Source organism: Eulemur rufifrons, chromosome 29 (genome assembly GCF_041146395.1).
Source record: "Eulemur rufifrons isolate Redbay chromosome 29, OSU_ERuf_1, whole genome shotgun sequence".
Taxonomy (NCBI): domain Eukaryota; kingdom Metazoa; phylum Chordata; class Mammalia; order Primates; family Lemuridae; genus Eulemur; species Eulemur rufifrons.
This window is the reverse complement of record NC_091011.1, coordinates 81542032-81561070: the sequence shown is the minus strand read 5'-3', so window position 1 is coordinate 81561070 and position 19039 is coordinate 81542032. Positions and strand designations below refer to the sequence as shown.

Below are 19039 nucleotides of genomic sequence, written 5' to 3'. Positions count from 1 at the left end.
CCTTCTTCCTCCAGAGTCACACTTACCAGACTCTTCCTTCCACACCCATCAGGACCGAGGACAGACAGACGGACAGACGGACAGGGACAGAGGCAGAGGTGGTTGAGCTTCACTTCCCTGAACAGGAGCCCAGGCCCGAGAGGAAGGGCGCAGTCAGCGGAGCCCAGCCCGCCTCACGTAGCTCTCACAGATGGAGGCTGCTGGCCTGTCCCTGCCAGGACTGGGGTGTGGGGTCGCTGACAGGGCACAGCTTGAGGCTGGTGGCAGGAGAGCCCCTGCCTCCTTCTCTGAGGGGTGAGGAGACTCTTCCTGGAGCCGGGCCCCACCCAGGCCTCGGTTTCCACCTCCCTCCCCAGGCAGGTTAGGTTCAGGCTCAGCCCATGTCTGGGTCTTCTCTTGACCACAGCCGCCCGGGGCTGCCGTCCTCCCCTCCCCACGTCAGCCAAGCCTCGTGGGAGCCTGGGAGAAGAGCCCAGTGGGCCTGGGTGAGCCCGCGTGCACCCTCCCATTGTCACGGCCTGAGCGGTGGGAGCCCCGGAGAGGGGGTGGGGTGGTCTGCAAGGCTCTGTAATAGGCAAGAGGAGGGCGGGGCGCCTTCCCCTCCCCTGGGCACAGCTGACATTAATTGAGCGCTTTCTGTGTGCATGCACTGCTCTAAGTACTTAATGGTATGAGTTCGTTACTATCATCACCCTCTTCCCTACTTTTGGCAGATGGGGAAACTGAGGAACAGAGAGATGAGACACTTGTGTTGAGACACCTGGCTGGCCACACAGCTGGTGTGCAGGCCGGAAGCCAGGTGGCCGGGCTCCCCGGTGCCTGCTCTTACTTAGGCCCCGTCCTGCGTGACTTCAGTGGAGGAGTCACCGGGCAGGGGCCTGGGCAGACGGGAGCCGAGCCAAGTATCCTTGGGTGCTGTGCCGTGTCCCCAGGGGTAGGGGACAGGAAGGAATGAGGAATGGCCTGCCTGAGGAGGACGTGTGTGAGCCAGGGCTGCTTCTAGGTCTTCTGGCTGTGGTGCCCCAAGTGAAGGCTGCCTGTCCCCGTCACAGGTGTGGGACATCCCCACGTTGGACAGTGGCAGCTCTCTCCTGCCCAGGGAACAGGCAGACAGGGCCCCACCCCGGGGGGCGGGTGCCGGCCAGGCCAGCTGAAACAAGCTGATAAGGGCGGAACAATTCCAGATTTGAAGAATGCCCGGAATTATCTGACCTAAGGGGGCAGCTCTGGGCCCCTCTGGGAGAGGCCAGGCCAAGGAGCCAGCCCTGGCGACCCTCCTGGGGCCCTGTCCTGCTGTCCTGAGGCAGAGTCTCACCCCGGAGCCAACAGAGCTGCCAGGGCCCCAGGCAAGGGACAGGGCGGGCGGAACATGACCAGACTGTGGCCGCACTTGTCTACCTGACACTCAGCTGTGGGGGGACGAGGCAGGTCGGGGTCCCTGCCCTTCCTGCTGTTTCTATTCTTGTTATTTACCTCCGCGGGTCCTGTCATAGTCGGCTCCAGCTTTTGTGATAGTGGAACAAAATACCGTCGTCGTCGACTGGGCGTTCTAAACAACAGACGTTTATTTCTCCCAGTTCTGGAGGCCGGAGGGCCTCAGGATGCCAGCGCGGTGGGTCCTGGTGCGGGTCTGCGTCCCGGCTTCCGGACACTGCCTTCTGGTGTGACCCCACAGGGTGGGGAGAGGAAGCTGTGGTGTCTCTTTGTCTTCTGAGAAGGACGCTAATCCCATCACGGGGCCCCACCCTCATGACCTCATGGGAACATAATGACCTCCCAAAGACCCCTAAAGCCATCCCACTGGTGCTGAAGGATACAGCACAGGAATCTGGGGAGGACACAGTCCCTGACAGCCCTTGTGCCAAGCAAGTTGAGCAGCCCCATTTCGGGGGCCCTTGGCCCAAGCAGGGGACCAGCTAGAGGGGTCCAGAGAACAACCCTGGGGCTCATCCTCCCACTTTCCAGATGGGGACCTGTGCAGACTGAAAACTGCCCCCACCCAAGGTATGCAAGTCAGCTCTCTGGAACCCGTGATTATTACCTTATTTGGACAAAGGGGCTTTGCAGATATCATTCGAGGGAGGACTTTGAGATGAGAGCATCCCGGGCTACGTGGGTGGGCCCTAAATCCAATGACAAGTGTCCTTACCAGAGACACGGGAAGGGGGCCGTGTGACCATGGAGGCTGAGATTGGAACGGGGCTGCTGCAAGCCAAGGAGGGCCAAGGGCGTCCAGAGCCAGGAGGGGCAAGGCATGGACTTTCCCTCAGAGCCTGCGCAGTGGGTGCGGCCCTGCGCCAGCCTGAGTTCAGGCTTCTGGAAGCCTGGAAGAACCGTGGAGGATGCACTTCTGTTGTGTCAGGCCTCTGGTAGTTTGCCATGGCAGCCACAGGAACCTGATTCAGGACCCAGGGCAGGGCCCTGCCCATACCTACTAAGGGTGCCCAGGGCCAGGCTGGTGAGGGTGGCTCTGTTGTCACAGCCAGAGCAGGCCTATCTGAGGACACAGTGTCATGCTCAGGAGTATACATCCTAAGAGACCTTAGAAATCATCTGGCCCATTTCACAGGCTTGGGGGGCCGAGGCAGACCCTGGACGAGAAGGCTGAGGTCTCTCATCCCAGCCTGTGTGTGTCCCCTTGTCGTACCAGTCCAGAGGGACATCAGCTCATCTTGCCTGGTCTCTGCCCATCACTGTGCCCCCTTGGAGCTTTTGGTTTTATTTCTGTGGAGATAAGTCGGGGGTGGTGGCTGGGGGGTAACAAGGGAGGGAGGGTGGACACTGCTGTCCAGGCCTGGAGCCTCCCGTTCCATCGCCTTCCTGGCCTCCTTGCACACGCCCTCTTCCTGGGGCATTCTTTCGCGTTTCCTTTCCCGCTATTAATAGTCGGGAGCCAGTCCTGGGTCTGGAAGTGGCCAGGAACAGAGGAAGCAGGCCCTCCTTGAAGGCTGGAGCAGCCTTCTCCTCCCACTCCCGCCCCTGCCCCCTGAGGCCCTGGCAGCTTCAGCGCTGCTGTCTGCTGACCTCTCCGGCCCTGTCCATCGCTCACTGGAGACTCCCACTCTGTCCCCTGCATCTCGATGTGTGTCATCATTCTCAGTGACGTCAGTGCTCACTGGGATAAACAATGGCCTCTGTTTGTCGACCGTTTCCCATCCCTACTTCATTCGGTGGTTCCCATTTCACACTATAAACTTCATGGCCATCGCAAACTGCACCATCTCCGAGATCTCGGCGTTTCCCCCGGGGTCCCCCTCTCTACCCTCACACTCACTTGCTCAGGTACAGCCACACCATGGTGCTGGCACGCAAGGCAGCCAGTCCAATAACCTTCCTCCCTGCCTGTCAGCCCCCATCTGGCTTGATCCACCCTACATGTCACTAACCCATCACTATAATCCCTACCTCACAAACAGCCCCAAATCCTCTGCAAAGCCCCGTTCCCAGGTAAGCCTTTGCCTCCACTTTTTCCTGCCTCCGTAGGCCCAAGCAGCCGAACGTCGTTAGAGCACATTCGGGCTGATTGGATTCATTTTAAATTCATGAATCAGGCCTCAGTGTGGCACCGAATCCTGCTTGGCAAGCACGTTTCACTTCTAGGATGGTGGTCCTCAAGGTGTGGTCCTTGGGGCAGCAGCATCGGCATCCTTGGGGAGCTGGTTAGAAATGCACATTGTCTACTCCAGCCCTGCCACACCGGGAAGTCTGGGGCTAGGCCCAGCACGCCGAGGTTAGCCAGCCCTCCCGGCGATCCTGGTGCCTGCTGAAGTTTGAGAACCTCTTTTCTTGTAGGTTCCCGTTCCCGAGATAAGCATTTCACACTTGCCCCTCAAACCTCCCACATAACCTCTCCTCCTCTTTTTCTGTCTCTATCACTGCAGCTGATTTCCTCAAGACTTCACTGAGAAAATCGAAGCCATCAACGTAAACTCTTCCCATTACCAAAATTACAGCAGTACTTACACCTCCATCCATCTTCTTCCTTCCCGCGTCACGGATGGAAGTGTCTGACCGTCTAACGAAGGCCAGGTCCTCCGCGGGCTCTGGGTCAGCACAGGGGCATCCCCTTCTGCAGCCCGAGGACCCTCTGAAATAGCAGACAGGGAACACACTCCCAAAGAAAGCATTCTCACCAGCTCGAGCAACATCTGCCTTCAAAAAACAAACCAAAACAGAACTTTCTTAACCATACCAGCGCCTTCCAGCTGCTGCCGTATTTCTCTGGTCTCTAACATTTGATAAAGAGTTGCCCACATCTACAAGCTCACTTTCCTACCACTCATTCCCTCTTCACTCAGCCCGAGTCAGGCTTCCACCTGCGCGGTGGCCGTTGCGACTGCACGATGAGGCTGCCAATCACGGCATTCGGCGCCATCAGCCACTCCTTCCTTAAAAAAAAAAAGCAAACAAAAGCAGAGGCCCCTGTTGCATCTCCTTGTTTCCACCTAGATGTAACTATTATCCTAAAGTTAGTGTTAAATTTTCTGTAAAATTTTAGTATTAATAATTTTTATGTTTCTATCTCTAAAAACATTGCAAAGTTTTGCTGATATTTGACCCCTATAAATGGAATCATTACAGTGTTCTTATTCTCGCTTTTATTGTTCACTGTCAGTTTTTAGATTAATGCTAATACACGTAGATGGAGTTCACTCATTTTCAGCACCGTATAGTATTCCAGTACACGAATGTCACCGTAACTTATTTATCCATACTACTGTTGACAAACATTTGCACGTTACCTGTATGGGGCCAATATACAAATACTCTTGGGGCATTCTTATAAAATGGCATCATGATGCACACATGTGTGTATCTTCCTACGGGAAACACTTAGTGGTACAATTGGAAGTTGTGGATTGAAGGACACGCACACGTCTAACTTTACTTGGTAATGCCGTACTATTTTCCAAAGTGTGTGTGCCAATTTATACCCTTCCACATTCTTGCTACCACTTGCTGTCTGACTTTAAAATTTTTGCCAATCTGATGGGTATGAAATAATTCCTTATTTTATTTTGCATTTCCCTAATTACTAACAGTTTTAGTATTTGTACTATTTTTGTACTTTATAATGTATTTGTACATTATTTGTACTATTTTTTTTTTCTGTGAAATACCTGTTTAATTATTTTGTCTGTTTTTCTATTGGGTTGTTTTCTTATATATAGAAGTTTTAGGGGAGAATATAGTATCTTGGAATCGCACAATAAGGATGATTTGTTTCTTCTCCCCCATTTATTTATTTATTCATTTAGTTATCAGAATAGATTCATGGATATTTATTTTATTCTTTAGGTTCCAAGCCAATATTTTTTGTTTTGTTGCTCAAATTGTTCCAGGTGTGGCCATTGCGAGCTCTTTGAGGTCGTTCCCTCTTTCAGGTTGGTTCCTATGATTTTTGAACTGCCTACTTTTTTTTGTTTTTTTTTGTTTTTTTAGCACTTCTTTATTTTCTGGCATTACAAGATGTTCCAGTTCCAGGCTCATCTTGCATTTTCCCTACATCAGCACTGGAATCAAGCCATTTCTCCAAGGAGCCCTGGTTCATTTTACTAGAGAATGGTATTAGAAGCCAAAATCTGGATGCTGGGTGTACTCCCTGCTGCTAGTTTGTCCCTACTTCTAGATGCCCTGAGTGGACAGAGCTAGGAAATATACATTTGTGTGCTAACTATGTATGTACGCATTATCTATATTAATTGTCTGTTAAAACACGAGTTCACACTGACGTCTCTGCCTCTAATCAAGCATCACAGGATTCATTAAGCCTCCTCTCCACCCCCCTTTCTCATTTGTAAGTTCTTTCTCCAACAGTGAGAAGCCTGGCTCACGTTATCTATAATTTGTTTAATTATTTGTTCAGTCCTAGTATACATGTAAAGTAGGTTTGAAATTGATATGCCATACCCTTGTGGGAAACAATTTTACCACTTAAAATATGCTGTTTATATACAGTTCTTTTTGTTAGAATATCCAGCCAAAAAACTATTTTCCAAAGTCACTTAGGTCAACTCTAATTCCCCACCCCTTTCAGTGAGGTTGTTATACATTTGTAATATAAGTAAGTTTATTTTTGTAGTCTCCATCACATCCTGGGATTTCCTAAACATCCCATTAAGTAAAGTTAATTCTTGGCAGTATACAGTTCCATGGGTTTCAACAAATGCAGAGAGTCTTGTGGACTCTTGTGCATCATCCCAGTACCGTATACTAATAGTTCTCTTGTCCTAAAAATAATCATGTATAGAGTAGAGGGGTCACCACCACCCCCTTCTCTCAACCTCTGGTAACCACTGATCTGTTTCTATCCCTATAGTTTTGCCTTTTCTGTAATATCATATAAATGGAATCAAACACTATGAGGCCTTTTGGCTTCTTTCACTTAGGAAAATGTATTTAGGATTCATCCATGCTGTTATGTGAATCTAATAGTAATAGTTCATTCCTTTTTATTGCTGAGTAGTCATTGTATGGATGTACCACAGTGTGTTTATCCATTCACTTCTTGAAGGATATCTTGGTGGTTTCCAGTTTTGGGTGATTATAAATAAAACTGCGTATAGGTTTTTGTGTGACCACAAGTTTTCATTTCTGTTGGGCAAATAACTAAGAATGGAATTGCTGGGTCCATATGGTAATTGCATGTGTAACTTTAAAAGAAAGTGCTAAATGGTTTTCCAAACTGGCTTTACCATTTTGCATTTCCACCAGCAATGCATGAGAGTTCTTGTCTAGCATTTGGTTTTGTAAGTTTGTTTATTATTAGCTATTATGATAGGCATTGCACTGTATTAATAGCTTTAATTTACATTTGCCTAATGATGTTGAGCACCTTTTTATATGCTTATTAGCCATCTGCGTGTCTTCTTTGGCAATTTTTCCTTGTAGACCTTTTGCCCATTTAAAAAAATTGGGTTGTCTTTTTATTGTTGAGTATTAAGAGGTTTTGTTTCTTTTTCTGTTTCTTTTTTTCTCCTTTCCTCTCCTCTCCTCTCCTCTCCCTCTTTTCTTCTCTTTTTTTCCAACTGGCTAGGACTTCCAGCACAATGTTCAATAGCAGTGGGAGGAGAGTACACCCTTGCTTTGCTCCTAAACTTTGGGGCAGAGCATCAGTCTCTCCCCATTAAGTATTATGTTAGCTGTAGGTTTATTTGAAGATATCACTTATTAGGTAAAGAGAAGTTCGCTTGTATTGCTGGTTTGCTGAGAGGTTTTTTTTTTTTTCTTAAATCGTAAATGGATGTTGAATTTTGTCAAATGATTTTTCTTTTTTTTTTTTATTTCATCTTATTGTTATGGGGGATACAGAATTGCAGGTTACATACGTTGCTCATGTACCGCCTTTCCCCCCAAGTCAGAGCTCCAGGCGTGTCCGTTCCCCAGGTAGTGCGCGTTGCACCCATCATGTAGGTATCTGTCCCTCCCCCCCACCCCTCCTTCCCGAGTCAGCACCTTCAAGTGTTACCATTAATTTTTCTGCATATATTAAGATCATGTAGTTTTTCTTTGTTAATGCAGGTTCTGTTCCTCCTGCCCGGGACACTCTTCCTCCCACTCCACACAGTGTTCTCTTCGTTATCCCTCAGGCCTCTGCATAAAGGTCACCTTGGAGGCGCCTTTCCTTACCTGTCCTTAGATAGCCCCTCCCCCGCTTGCTCTGCCTCGCTCCCTTGTTCACTCCCCCCAGAGGTGACCAGAATTTGACATGTACTTGTTCCGTCCACTTGTCTAGTCTCTGTGTCCCCCACCAGAGGGTAAGCTCCCCGAGGGTGTGGATTCGGGGTGTTCAGCATTGTATCTCTGGGGCCCGACACAGATACTCTTCCCTCCATCAACACGTCATTAAGCAAACGACTAAAAGGCCTTCCTGCCCTGCGCCGTGTCCGGTTAAGCCAGCCGCTAACAGTTCCGGCACTCTGCTTTCCTCCTTGGCACCGCTCACAGTGGTCCCGGAATAACAGTCTGTGTAACTTCAGTTTATTGCCGGTTTCTCCTTGTAGGTTTATAACTTCCACGAGCACAGAGGCCGTGTCTTCTTTTGCTTATGCTCAGAACGGGGCCAGGGCAGTTCCGTAATCATCAGTCTGTGGGATCTTCCGCCACGTGCCTGGGTGGCCGGTTCCGTGGGGGCGCACTGGGAAACGTGGGGGTGTGCGTGGGGCCGGAGGGGGGACGAGGGATGCGCTGCGGCCTCCGTGTGCAGTGGGACTCGCGGGCCTGGGCTTCCCCTCGTGCAGCAGTTCCCTGGACTTGCCCTGCTTCCCTCCAGGCTTCCCTTCTAGAGGTGTCTTGAACCCCAGAAAAACCTGGACACATCAAGGACTCAGACCTTGGGCAAGGCAGACGGCAGGGCTGGAGCAAGGCCTCTGCATGCCGGGTGGAGCTGGAGCAGTGCGGAGAGGAAAGCTCTTAGCTGATACCCTAACTTGATTCTGTGTTGTCTTTTTGCAAACAGTAACCACGTCCAGTGGGAACTCAGCTGCCACCACAAAGGCAACGGCCACCAGCCAGCAAGGCGCAGCTTTAGTACCTACTAACTCGTCAGTGACTTCAAAGATAGTCCAGCAAAGCACAGTTCAACCTTCCAGTGGCACAAGGACAACAGCATCCCTGGTCAAGGAAAACACCCTTACAGTGTCCGGCAGCTCAGCGGGGACCCTACCTAAGCAAGCCTCAAGCACAGTGGCCACTGTGAACTCGACCAGCCCCACCACGACAGCTGCTGGTGGCTCGGCGGGCGTTAAAGATTCGGCCGGCACTACCCTCGCACCATCCACGGTCTCAGCTAAGCCTGGAGCCGCGAGCGGCCAGGGTGGAACTCAGCGTACAGCTGCACCTGGAGACCGAAGCACACACACAGTTTCTACAGGCGCCACCACCGCTAAGGAAGAACGTCAGACGACCTCGCAACCTACAGATCCGGTCACCGCCACACAAGCCACTCCTCCTCTTCCTCGGGCCATGCCAACAAGCTCTCCCAAATTGACTGACACCACTTCGGAGTCCCCAGAGAGCTCTTCCAAGGGACAACACCATCTTCCCACAGCTTCAGGTAGTTCGGGCACTACGACTGGCCCTGGCCTCACCGTCACGCCCCACGGGACGCCTGCCACACTGTGTAAGTCATGCTTTGGGCTTTTTTCAGTTCAAGAAGAAACTTTGCAATGTTTACATCCTATAGCGTTGCTGAGCTGGAAGATGGAGATTTATGCCAAGGGTTAAATATTGTGGATATACTCTGCCTTCATTCTCTTCCGCTTCCCATTTCAGTGATGGGCAGAGGTCTACTGAGGGGCGAGGCTGGGTGCTGACGGTGGCAGGGTACTAAGTCCTCCAGGACAGCTTCCCTGACCCGTGTGATGGCAGCCTGCGATAAGAAACACAGTTTAATTTTACACCATGGTGCAGAACACACATGTGATGTATACACCATTGAAACAGAAGTTTCATAGATAGGATTTACTATATGTTATACTTCCTGATATTTTCTATAGTTATTTTTAAGTGTTGGTCCTAACCTAGTAAATTAACTTCCAAATCTGATGGCTCCTGAGCCCCAAGACCGTGACCCCTCTCAGATCGATTGACCCGGATTTCTGGGCGTGAGGCTGAGACTGAACCCGGAGGGGAGGGACTGCCGTGCCAGAAGAGGGTGGCACGTGCTGTGGTAAGAGCCAGGGCTCCGAGTTGGGTAAACCTGGGTTCAAATCTCTGCTCTGCCACTTAATGGCACGTGACCCTGGGCAAATCCCTGAGCACCTCTGAGCCTCAGTGTCCTTGTTCATAAACTAGGGATAATGATGGTTCCTCCCTCATAGGGTTGTGGTGAGGATGAAGCAGGAAAGTACCTTTGCAGCCCGTAGTCCATCGCAGGAAGTGCACAGTGAGTGTTGGCTGTCACTGTGGGCATCATTGTCGTTGCCGTGACTTCCTTTGCCAGGTCCTTACACTGGCTCATCCAGTCTGACCCATCCTGCAAAATGTTCCAGGGTCCACTTTGTCCATCTCCACGGGGGATAAGACCAAAGGACCTGAGAAAACTATTAGAACAAGAAAAGATTGTCCTTTTCTCTCAAGGGTGCGCTCGTCTTTTCTCATCTCCTGTTTTCCCAATGACAGCGCCGGCGGTTATCACACAAGGAACCCAACAGACCCCCAGCCAGATGCCAGCCGTCCCCACAGACTCTTCCACCGAGGCGACGCCGCAGCACACGAGCCAGGCACCGGGAACTGCGACCACGACTCCCATCGGGAAACCCACGAGCCCTGTCTCCGAGTTGCCTACAACTGCCCCCCAAGGCCCCAGCACACCTTCTCCCAGCTCGGCTTTTGGGAAGAACAGGGTAATTTCAGCAAGGGTGGGACGAATAAGAGAGTCCAGACTTGGTAGAAGGGCCTCCAAGAAAGGTCTTTCTGTTCTTCCCTCCAACCCAGGGCCCCTGGCTGGGGCCGTGGGCAGCAGTCTCCATTCGCCCCTCTCTCTCCCTGGCTTTGCCCGACGCCAGCTTAGACAGCTGGGCAGCCAGGACGCCGGGCTCTGGGACTGGCCAGCCACACCCCAGCTTGCCCTGAACTCCTTCCTTTCTGGGTCACCCACCCAGGCGGGTAGGAAGGGTCAAAGATTCCCTTACTCTTAGCCTGAACCTTAATCTCAGTGGCTTCTTCCAGATAAAGTGCGATCCTCCTGAAAAACTGAGTGAGAACCTGCTTGTCCTGAACCTCACGAGAACCAGCCTCTGTGTGAGTACCTCGCCCATCAGAGCCTGCCCTGGCCTCCACTCTGGCCTCCACAACAACACCCAGGTGCAGGCTCGCAGCAGGGTGCCGAGGGAGCAGGGGAATGAGTGAGCGGGGTCTCTGCTCTCCTGCCCTCTTTTCTTCCTGGTAGGAAGCGGCCCCTTCCCAGCTCAGAGAGGGCAAACCGAGGTTCAGACTTCTCTAAGTCAGGCCATACCCACAGGACTGCCCAGCGCAGGGAAGCACCCCGGTCTCCCCGGCTTCCACTGTGTGACTGTCCCAGTGGTCTGAGTGGGGAGACCTGCTTCTGGTTCCTGGTTTTCCCTAGCTCTGGGGGTGACTTTGGTAAGTTGCTCTCTTTGGGCTCCAGGGTCTCAGTTGAAAAGGAGAGGTGTCTGCCTAACTTTCCCTGCTCTAGTCTGTGGCTTCACATTTCCTGGTGCAGGGACTGAGCGCCTCAGTGGAAGAACAGAGTGGGGAGACCCTCCCTCTAACCTGAGGAGTTGGTGGGACGGGTGGGAGAGGGAGAATAGGGCCCAGGTACGCCAGGAGCCACGGCCAGCAGCTGCTCCCCTGGTGGGTTGTGTGTCAGCATGTGTGTGAGCACATCTGTGTGACAGAAGGAGCAGCATGTGAGCAACCTCCACACTGGCAGTCGCCCTGGGGCCAAGACCTGGAGGGATGACTGACTCGCTGCTGCCCTCTCCTGGTCAGTGCTGGGTTTTGCAGCCACCCCTGGGAACTAGAACAGGTTTCTGTAGGATGGAGAACTTACTTGGGCTTTGGACACTTCAGTGCCACCTGCATTTTCTGCAGTTGTTTTCTTTTGGGTGTCCATTTTGCTGGTATTTTCCAAGTGAGCTTTACAAACACATACATTTAGACCAGAGTTTCAAGAAGGAGCAGTGTTCTGGATTGTGCTTATTGGCCAAGGCAGGAGTTGCAGAGATTGGCCCTGGGGACGGTCAGATGCCTGTCCGGCCTCTCTCCAGGCCCTCTTTTTGGATAAAGCTTGGCAGGCTGTGTGACTGCAAGAAGCGTTTTTTCCCCTTTGCTAGAGGAGGAAGATGGAAAGCCCTGGATCCCCTCCTAGCCTCAGGGTGGGGAATTAGCCTGAGGAAATCCCGGGTGGAAGCCGGGGTGGTTTGTGGGAGTCCGAGGTAAGCCATCCCTAGGGCCCTTTCCTTCCTCTCAGTGCCTTATTCGAGACTCAGGTCAGAGAGACATCCACTGGGGTGCCCCTAGATGGCAGGGAGGGACTAGGGAAAAGCTGCCCATACTTTACTGCCACCCTGGGCCCTAAAGCATGCCAGCCACGTGCCTTCTTCCCAGAGACACGTGAGACCCCCTCCAGGATGCCCCACAGCCCCCTCGTCCGTGGCGCCCTGCGTTCCCTGTGAGCATGAGCTTGGCTTCAGAGACGGAGTCCTAGCCTGGGGGGGGAGGCACAGGTGTTTGAGCTGAGTGCTGCGGCCTTCCCTGCTGAGGTCTCTGAACTGGGCATGAAAGGCTGGGGAGGGTGGGAGTCGCCCCGGCAGTGGGAGGGGTGCTGTGCAGAGCCTCCTTCAGCGCCTTCCAGGGAGAGAGATGGGAAAGGGCAGCCATCCTCAATGAGCTGGGCGGGAGAAAGGTGTCGTGCACGCAGAGACCAGGAAAACGGGGTGCAGGGAATGGCCCATCTGAATGGGGCAGAAACGGCGGGGCTGGCCTAGGAGACACGTGACTTTTGACCCCTGGCAGGCCTGGAGTGGCACGGTTGAGGCTGGGGAGGGGACCGGGTCCAGCAGGGCAACAGCCTTCTCCTGCCCTTAGCCCGAGGGCAGCCCCAGAAGCCTCGGCTGCCATCAGGGTCCCTGAGGCGTCGCCCGTGTGCTCCCACTGCAGGCAGGCAGTCCTCCGGATGAAAAACTGGTCATACTTCTGTGCCGAGCAGCCAAGGCCACTTTCAGCCCGGCTCACGATGAGTGCCACGTAGTGCTGGCACCAGTTCCAGAAAGTGACGTGGTGGCAGTCAAAGAAATCATGATCCAGAGTGAGTTGAGGGCAGGGAGGCTGAGGCCTACGTGGGTGGGATGGTTTGGAGGATGGGGCGGCGGTGCCCTTCGGGTTCCTAAGAGGTGTCAAGCCCACCCCTCCTGGGGCCCCCCAGAGGCACAGCGCCTCCCCTTGGGGCCCCACCCCCGCCGCGTCGCTCTGCGCTCAGCCCCTGAGGCAGCTCTCTCCGTCCTCTCCCACAGCAAACCTCTTTCCCAGGGACATATACGAACAGCTGAAGGACAAATGGGATGACCTCAAAGAGGTGAGTGGGCTCCTCCCGGGGGTGGCACAGACTGGGTGGGGAGCCCGTCCTGGGCAGTGCGGTTTCTCTCTCCACGGAGAGGAAGCCCCTAGCGTGCACGCACCTAGAAGGGAGGAGGGAGAGGGGGCGGTGGGACAGGCGCCAGCAGGCCCCAAGCAGACAAGCTCACGATGAAGGGGGGTTCGGAGAGAGGGGCCCGGAACCTGTTTTCTGCCCCACAACTTTCTCCTTCCTGGCCAGGCGGGAGTCAGTTACATGCAGCTGGGGGACCAGGGACCACCAGAAGAGGCCGAGGACCGCTTCAGCACGCCCCTCATCATCACCATCGTCTGCATGGCGTCCTTCCTGCTCCTCGTTGCGGCCCTCTATGGCTGCTGCCACCAGCGCCTCTCCCAGAGGAAGGACCAGGTGAGCGCTGCCCTCATCATCGCCGCGTTCCGTGGGAGGAAAGCGAGTGGGCCTCGAACCCTCCTGACAGGCAAAGACCCTCCCTCATGGGGAGCGGTAGAGAGGCAGCCTGGGGCGGGCGTGGAGAATGGGCTTTGGAGTCAGCGAGACTTGTTTAAGTCCTGGCTCTGCCCCTCTTATCTGTGTGCCCCTAAGTCAGATAATGTCCTAGAGCTCCAGGTTTCTCACCTGCGTGGCAGGGATGACAGCCACCTCGCAGAGCTGTTCTGAGGACTCACTGATACAAAGGACCTGGGTGTGCCCGTCTAACCAAAACTCCTTTGCCTACCTCACTAGAATTCCCGTCGTTACAGTTCCACCCAGATCCGTGCTTCCCAATCCTGCCTCCCCCTGTGGGGTTTTAGGAAGCCCCCGTGCCGCCGCCTCACACACCGGCGGAGGCAGGATCTCTGGGCTCTCGGTGTGTTAAAGCTGCCCAGGTGGTTCTAACGTGCACCAAGGGTGCGTCTGAGAGAGCGAGCTCTTCTCTTTCCCATAGCTGCCGTCTGCAGCAGGGCTGGCTCTGGGGACTGCCCTCCCCATCCCGCCCAGGCGGACAGAGGGCCCCAGTCCCCTGCCTGGGGTAGGCCACTTTCGTACAGTCCTTCCCTGTTCATTATGACAGGGTGGGACAGGGCCCTGGAGGGGGGTTTGGGGGAAGGAATGGAGGGAAGGAAGGAGCTTAGAGGACTCTGGGCAACAAAGTCCATCTCCACCGACTTCACACATCTGCCACCAGGGCAAAGGGGAGGTGATGGGGAATTTTAGGATTCAGGGCAAATCTTTGTCTCAAACTAGTCTGAGGCAGGCCAGTAGCCAGAATGGCCCCCAGAGCAGCTGGCCCCCACATGTGAGCCATGTGTGCTCCCTGTAGCCAAACTGGGGTTCCTGGGTTAAGGGGTGCCTTAAGGCCATAGCCCTCCACAATTACCCTTTCTGCCTGGGTCGTCTGCCCTACTCCAGCAACGGCTAACAGAGGAGCTGCAGACAGTGGAGAATGGTTACCATGACAACCCCACACTGGAAGTGATGGAGACGTCTTCTGAGATGCAGGAGAAAAAGGTCAACCTTAATGGGGAGCTGGGGGACAGCTGGATCGTCCCTCTGGACAACCTGACCAAGGACGACCTAGAGGAGGAAGACACACACCTCTAATCAGGTCTGCTGGCGCCTCCAGCAGCACCGCAGAGCTCCGGGCCGACCACCCGAAGTGCCACTTGGACAGGGGAAGGGACAGACTGGGGAGGGAGAGTGGACTCTCCTCCGCATCCCCCCGGGGCCTTAATTTTTCCCTTTTCAAGCTGAATAAGTCACATTCTGTCTAGATTCCTCTTGTAGAATAACCCACTAGTGCCTGAGCTCAGTGCTGCTGGAAGGTGAGAGGGGAGACCAAGAGCGAGCCCGTGAGAGACTGCGGCGGTCATCTCGTAGGATCCCTTCAGCTCGCAGGGAGATTACCGAGGCCTGAAGAGGGTAAGGGACTCGCCCAAGGCCACAGAGCCACTTGGTGACAGGACGGAAACAAAGATTCCCTTTGCACCACGTCACACTGCTGTGTTCACTTGTGCCCTCTCTCCAGAGCTGCCCTGGACGGGGGTGAACCCCAGTGGGCGGACGGGCGAGGAGGGGCGCAGGGCCGCACCTGGCGCAGGCGGGTCCCACTACTTGAAAGCACAGGTCCCGTCTCCTGCCCGGCCTCCCGTGCCCTTTATTCCTGCCCTCCCTTCACTCACGTTTTATTCCCATTCCATCCCAGGGCCCCTGGACTAGCCCAGGTCATTCATGACCTTGAACCCCTCATTCTGGATTCCATTTCCTTGCATTTGCTTGGGGAGATTGGGACTCGGCCCACAGGAAACTCCTGTGGGAGCTGGGTCTGCTTAAGGGGCCCACATGCGGGTGCAGAGGGGAGGCTCCTCGCCACAGGCTGGGGGTCCACACGCCCACCACCCCAGGCACTCCTTGCAGGAGCTCCCCAAGGTCTCCTCTGGCCTTCCTCTTCCTCCGGGGACCACACGCTGCAGAAGCTACTGAGAGCAGCTGTCCTGTTTGGTGTTCACTGCTCAGCCCACGGGGGTGAAGGCCCTGAGGCCGAGGGGGAAGGAGAAGTAGCTGTAGGAGAGACCTTCTCTGTGGCCCCACTCAGCAGAGGTGTCTTCACAGACAATCCATTGACACGTCCAGGAAGGACAGGCTTTACTCTCTATTTCATAGGAAACTCAGGGGCTTGTCAAGTTGCTGAGAGTTTTGTTACGTTTGTTTGGTTTTTAATCCAGCCCTCCACTGCCAAAGGCCAAAGCTCAGGTTGTTGGAGACTTTCAGCTGGCCGGTCTCACTGATGCTGGTTCTCCCATGCCCCGGGGAAAGGGAGGCCCAGGACGTGCCGTGCATTTCAAGGTGCATGAGGGGTAGCCTGGGGGACTATTTCCAGTAACTTCTTACTGTCGTGGCGTAGAGCTGGGCCTTACTGTTTCCTCCCTTCCCCAGTGCTGCTGGGGCTGCTGTTCTCCTGAAGCTTCTGGTGGCATCTCAGGGAAACACAAAGCCATGTCTCTTCCCCAGTATGGGGTTTTTGTAGGCTCAGCAGTTAGCTGCCATATAGAAGGCTCCTGAGGACTGGGCGTGGTGAGGTTTAATATGATTTTCTGAAAAGGGGAGTCCTGTGTGGAATTTTGACCTTTGGCCATGGTCTCCACCGTTCCTGGGCATGAACTCCCTGGAATCAACTAGGAAGATGGGCAGAACTGCTTATGGGAAAATTACCATTGCAGGGTAAAAAGTCCCAGCTCTCCAGGGTCCTAGGGGCAGGCTTGGGTCATGATACTTCTGATAAAATGGGCCATCTGCTTTGGAACAGCTTATTTGAAAAGGCGGGGTCGCGGGGAGAAGATCTGAGTCCTTCCCTGTCCTTATCGCCTGTGGCCATTTGTGTCATCGGGGAAGAGGAAAGCCAAGGCTCCAGTCTGGGCCCCAGCGGGTCTCCCAAGCGTCGAGGAGATGCTAGGCTAACCAGGACCCAGCAGCATTTGCCCGGATTCTGTAGCACCTGGAGGTTGGGCAGGATGGAGAACAGTGCCGGTCTGGGGAAAAACAGAAGAAATAGCGTTACACTGGAATGAGGTCTGTTTGCTTCCTTCCTGGCCCGCATTTGGTTCTTTCCACCCTGTGGGCTTCTGTCCCGGCCCCGGTGAGCGAGGCCAGACTGGATTATTAGGCTCTTGCTGACGCTGGGTCACATATCACCAGCCAGGGCTTTGGACAGAGATAGCAAATATGCCTCTGCAGATTGCTCAAAGGCTGCCACCCAAGGTCTCGTAGAGAGAGAGAGAGAGGATGACTGCAAGGACTGGAGAGCAGCAGTTACGCCTCGTCGAGAGGAGAGACTGGCTCTGTCCAAGGAGAACCTCGATAAGGCTTGGGCCAATTCAGAGGTTCTTTCTTTCTGTTCATCCAAATTGCGTTGCCCTAGCCTTTTAGGGCACCTCCAGAAGCCAGTACCTTGCGTCTTGCTCTTGCCCCTACGACACCTGTGTTACGAGGCCATACATACGGCCATGCCTCTGTAAAAGTCATCTTCTTCCCCCATCTTTGCTGGGTTCTAATTGCTGTCAGCTAATTCAGATTCTGGGGCTGAGAAGTCCGAGGAACACCAAGAGCTCAGCATGACTTTAAACAAGTTGTACCAAAGAGAGGTTATGAGCTCTTTATTCCAGTGGCAAACCATGGTTTCCCAAGCTGCACAGAAGGGCAGGAACCTTGAGTCTGCCAACTGGGCGGAACCAAGTGGGAAGCAGGCTGCCTCGTGAGTGGGGAGAGGGGCGGCGGTGCTTGTGAAGGAGGTACAGAATATTCTTTGCATCGTAAGGCAGAATACGGGTTTAATCTAGTCTAGATACCAGATTTTTTCCCCTTCTTCATAAGGAAAGCTAAGTAGAAAGTTTATTTAAACTACTTCTTGAGCTTTATCTTTTTTGACAATATACTGGAGAAACTTTGAAGAACAAGTTCAAACTGATACACATATATGTATTTTTTGATAATGTAAATACAATGGCCATATGTTAATCCACCCTGCACTGCTTTGAGTGAATATACTTTGAAAAAAACACTGTGTTAGCTAAGAGAGATGGCTGTTTTCTTCTCTGAACAGGAATGTAAATGTCTATTGTATTAGAAATGACAAGTTGTTTTTTTTTTTTTAAATGAAAAATGAAATATAACAAGACAGGCTTATGACAAAAGTATTATATTTGTCTTGCAGATTGGGCATTTTTGTTTTAAAATAGGACCCCCACCCTCTCCGCAGCACACCAGCCCCGTCACAGTAAAGGCTGCAGTCGGGATGCACTGGGTGGAAGGCACCACTAGTCATAGAGAAAGGGATTTATAGACCTAGTCCAATCTTTCCCTACAGAAAAACAACCTGAAGCCCAGAAAGATAAAGTGACTTGGCCCAAATCACATGGTTCATGACAGGATTAAAACCTGGGTGCACAGACTGTCCAGTGCCGTGTGCCTCAGGAGGAATCGGTGAGGTAAGCACTGGTACTCATGGCACCAGAATGACACAAAGGACAGAATTCCCTTCCCAAATCTTACCCTAGTAAGGCTAGGGAAGGCATGAAAACAAGAACAGCAATCTCATGGGTCCTTGACATTTCCTCCGAGTCATTCAGGTCTAAGACGCAAATGAACAGTTCTATCTACCAAGAAACACTTTGGCATGAACTTTTATTTATGGGACTTCCACTAGCAGGACTGAGGGTCCAAGGGAACAAGACAGGGGTAGGCAGAGAGGGCAAGAGTAAAACAGTAGCCTAGCTTTTGTCATTGTCACTAGCTGATTCCCTTGGGCCTTCTGAAAACCCAGCACGGAGTGAAAGGAGGGATTGCTATTTGACGTGGGTCACTTTGTTGTTAGTGAATGTCAAACACTTTGCCCAGGAGACTGGGGGAGCATGTGTCTTAGTGGACAGGGGTCTGAAGTACACTGGAATTTACTGAGAAACTTGTTTGTTAAGACTATCGTTAATTATTGCATTTTCTTACAAAACTATATTTTGGAAAATTGTATACCGTTAATTAAAGTGTTTTTGTGTAAATTTGTTCAAGCCCTAGTATTTTTCTCCGACTGACTTAAATTCTCTACTTGGGCATGAGTGTGGACCTGACTGGGACATCAGCTCACGCCCATGAGCACAGCCACCTCTGCTCTTAGTTACCCCCGCTGGACTCTGCAGGCCCAGAGAAGGAGAGCAAAGGAGGGGAGTCACAAAAAAGGAAAAGTGTTATCCTAAAGGTGGTGACAATTCTCCACATTATCTCAGGCTGTCCTAGTCCCTGCATCTAAATGGATCTCATTTCTCCGCAAGACATTGTTTTATAAATGCTTTTACTCTTCCTTCCTCACATACAATCATGAACCACAACCACCAAAACTCCCCAAGGGGGCCGATGACCCCTGATCAGGTATGAAAATGCCGGCAAAAAGACGAAACAAATAAAAATATAAAAAAGAAAGAAGCTTTTTTTTTTTTTTTCCTGGCCCTGTCA

The 19039-nt window shown here is 52.7% G+C and overlaps 1 protein-coding gene across 1 annotated transcript; it reads left to right on the top strand.

The window, feature by feature from the left end:
* Window positions 1-8182: 8182 nt before the first annotated feature.
* Window positions 8183-18548, top strand: PODXL (podocalyxin like). Its single transcript, XM_069461667.1, has 8 exons — window positions 8183-8234; window positions 8459-9121; window positions 10081-10346; window positions 10672-10743; window positions 12625-12772; window positions 12978-13039; window positions 13280-13447; window positions 14450-18548. Exons 1-8 carry the CDS (start codon window positions 8183-8185, stop codon window positions 14639-14641), a joined length of 1623 nt encoding a protein of 540 aa, XP_069317768.1. The 3' UTR covers window positions 14642-18548.
* Window positions 18549-19039: the final 491 nt, after the last annotated feature.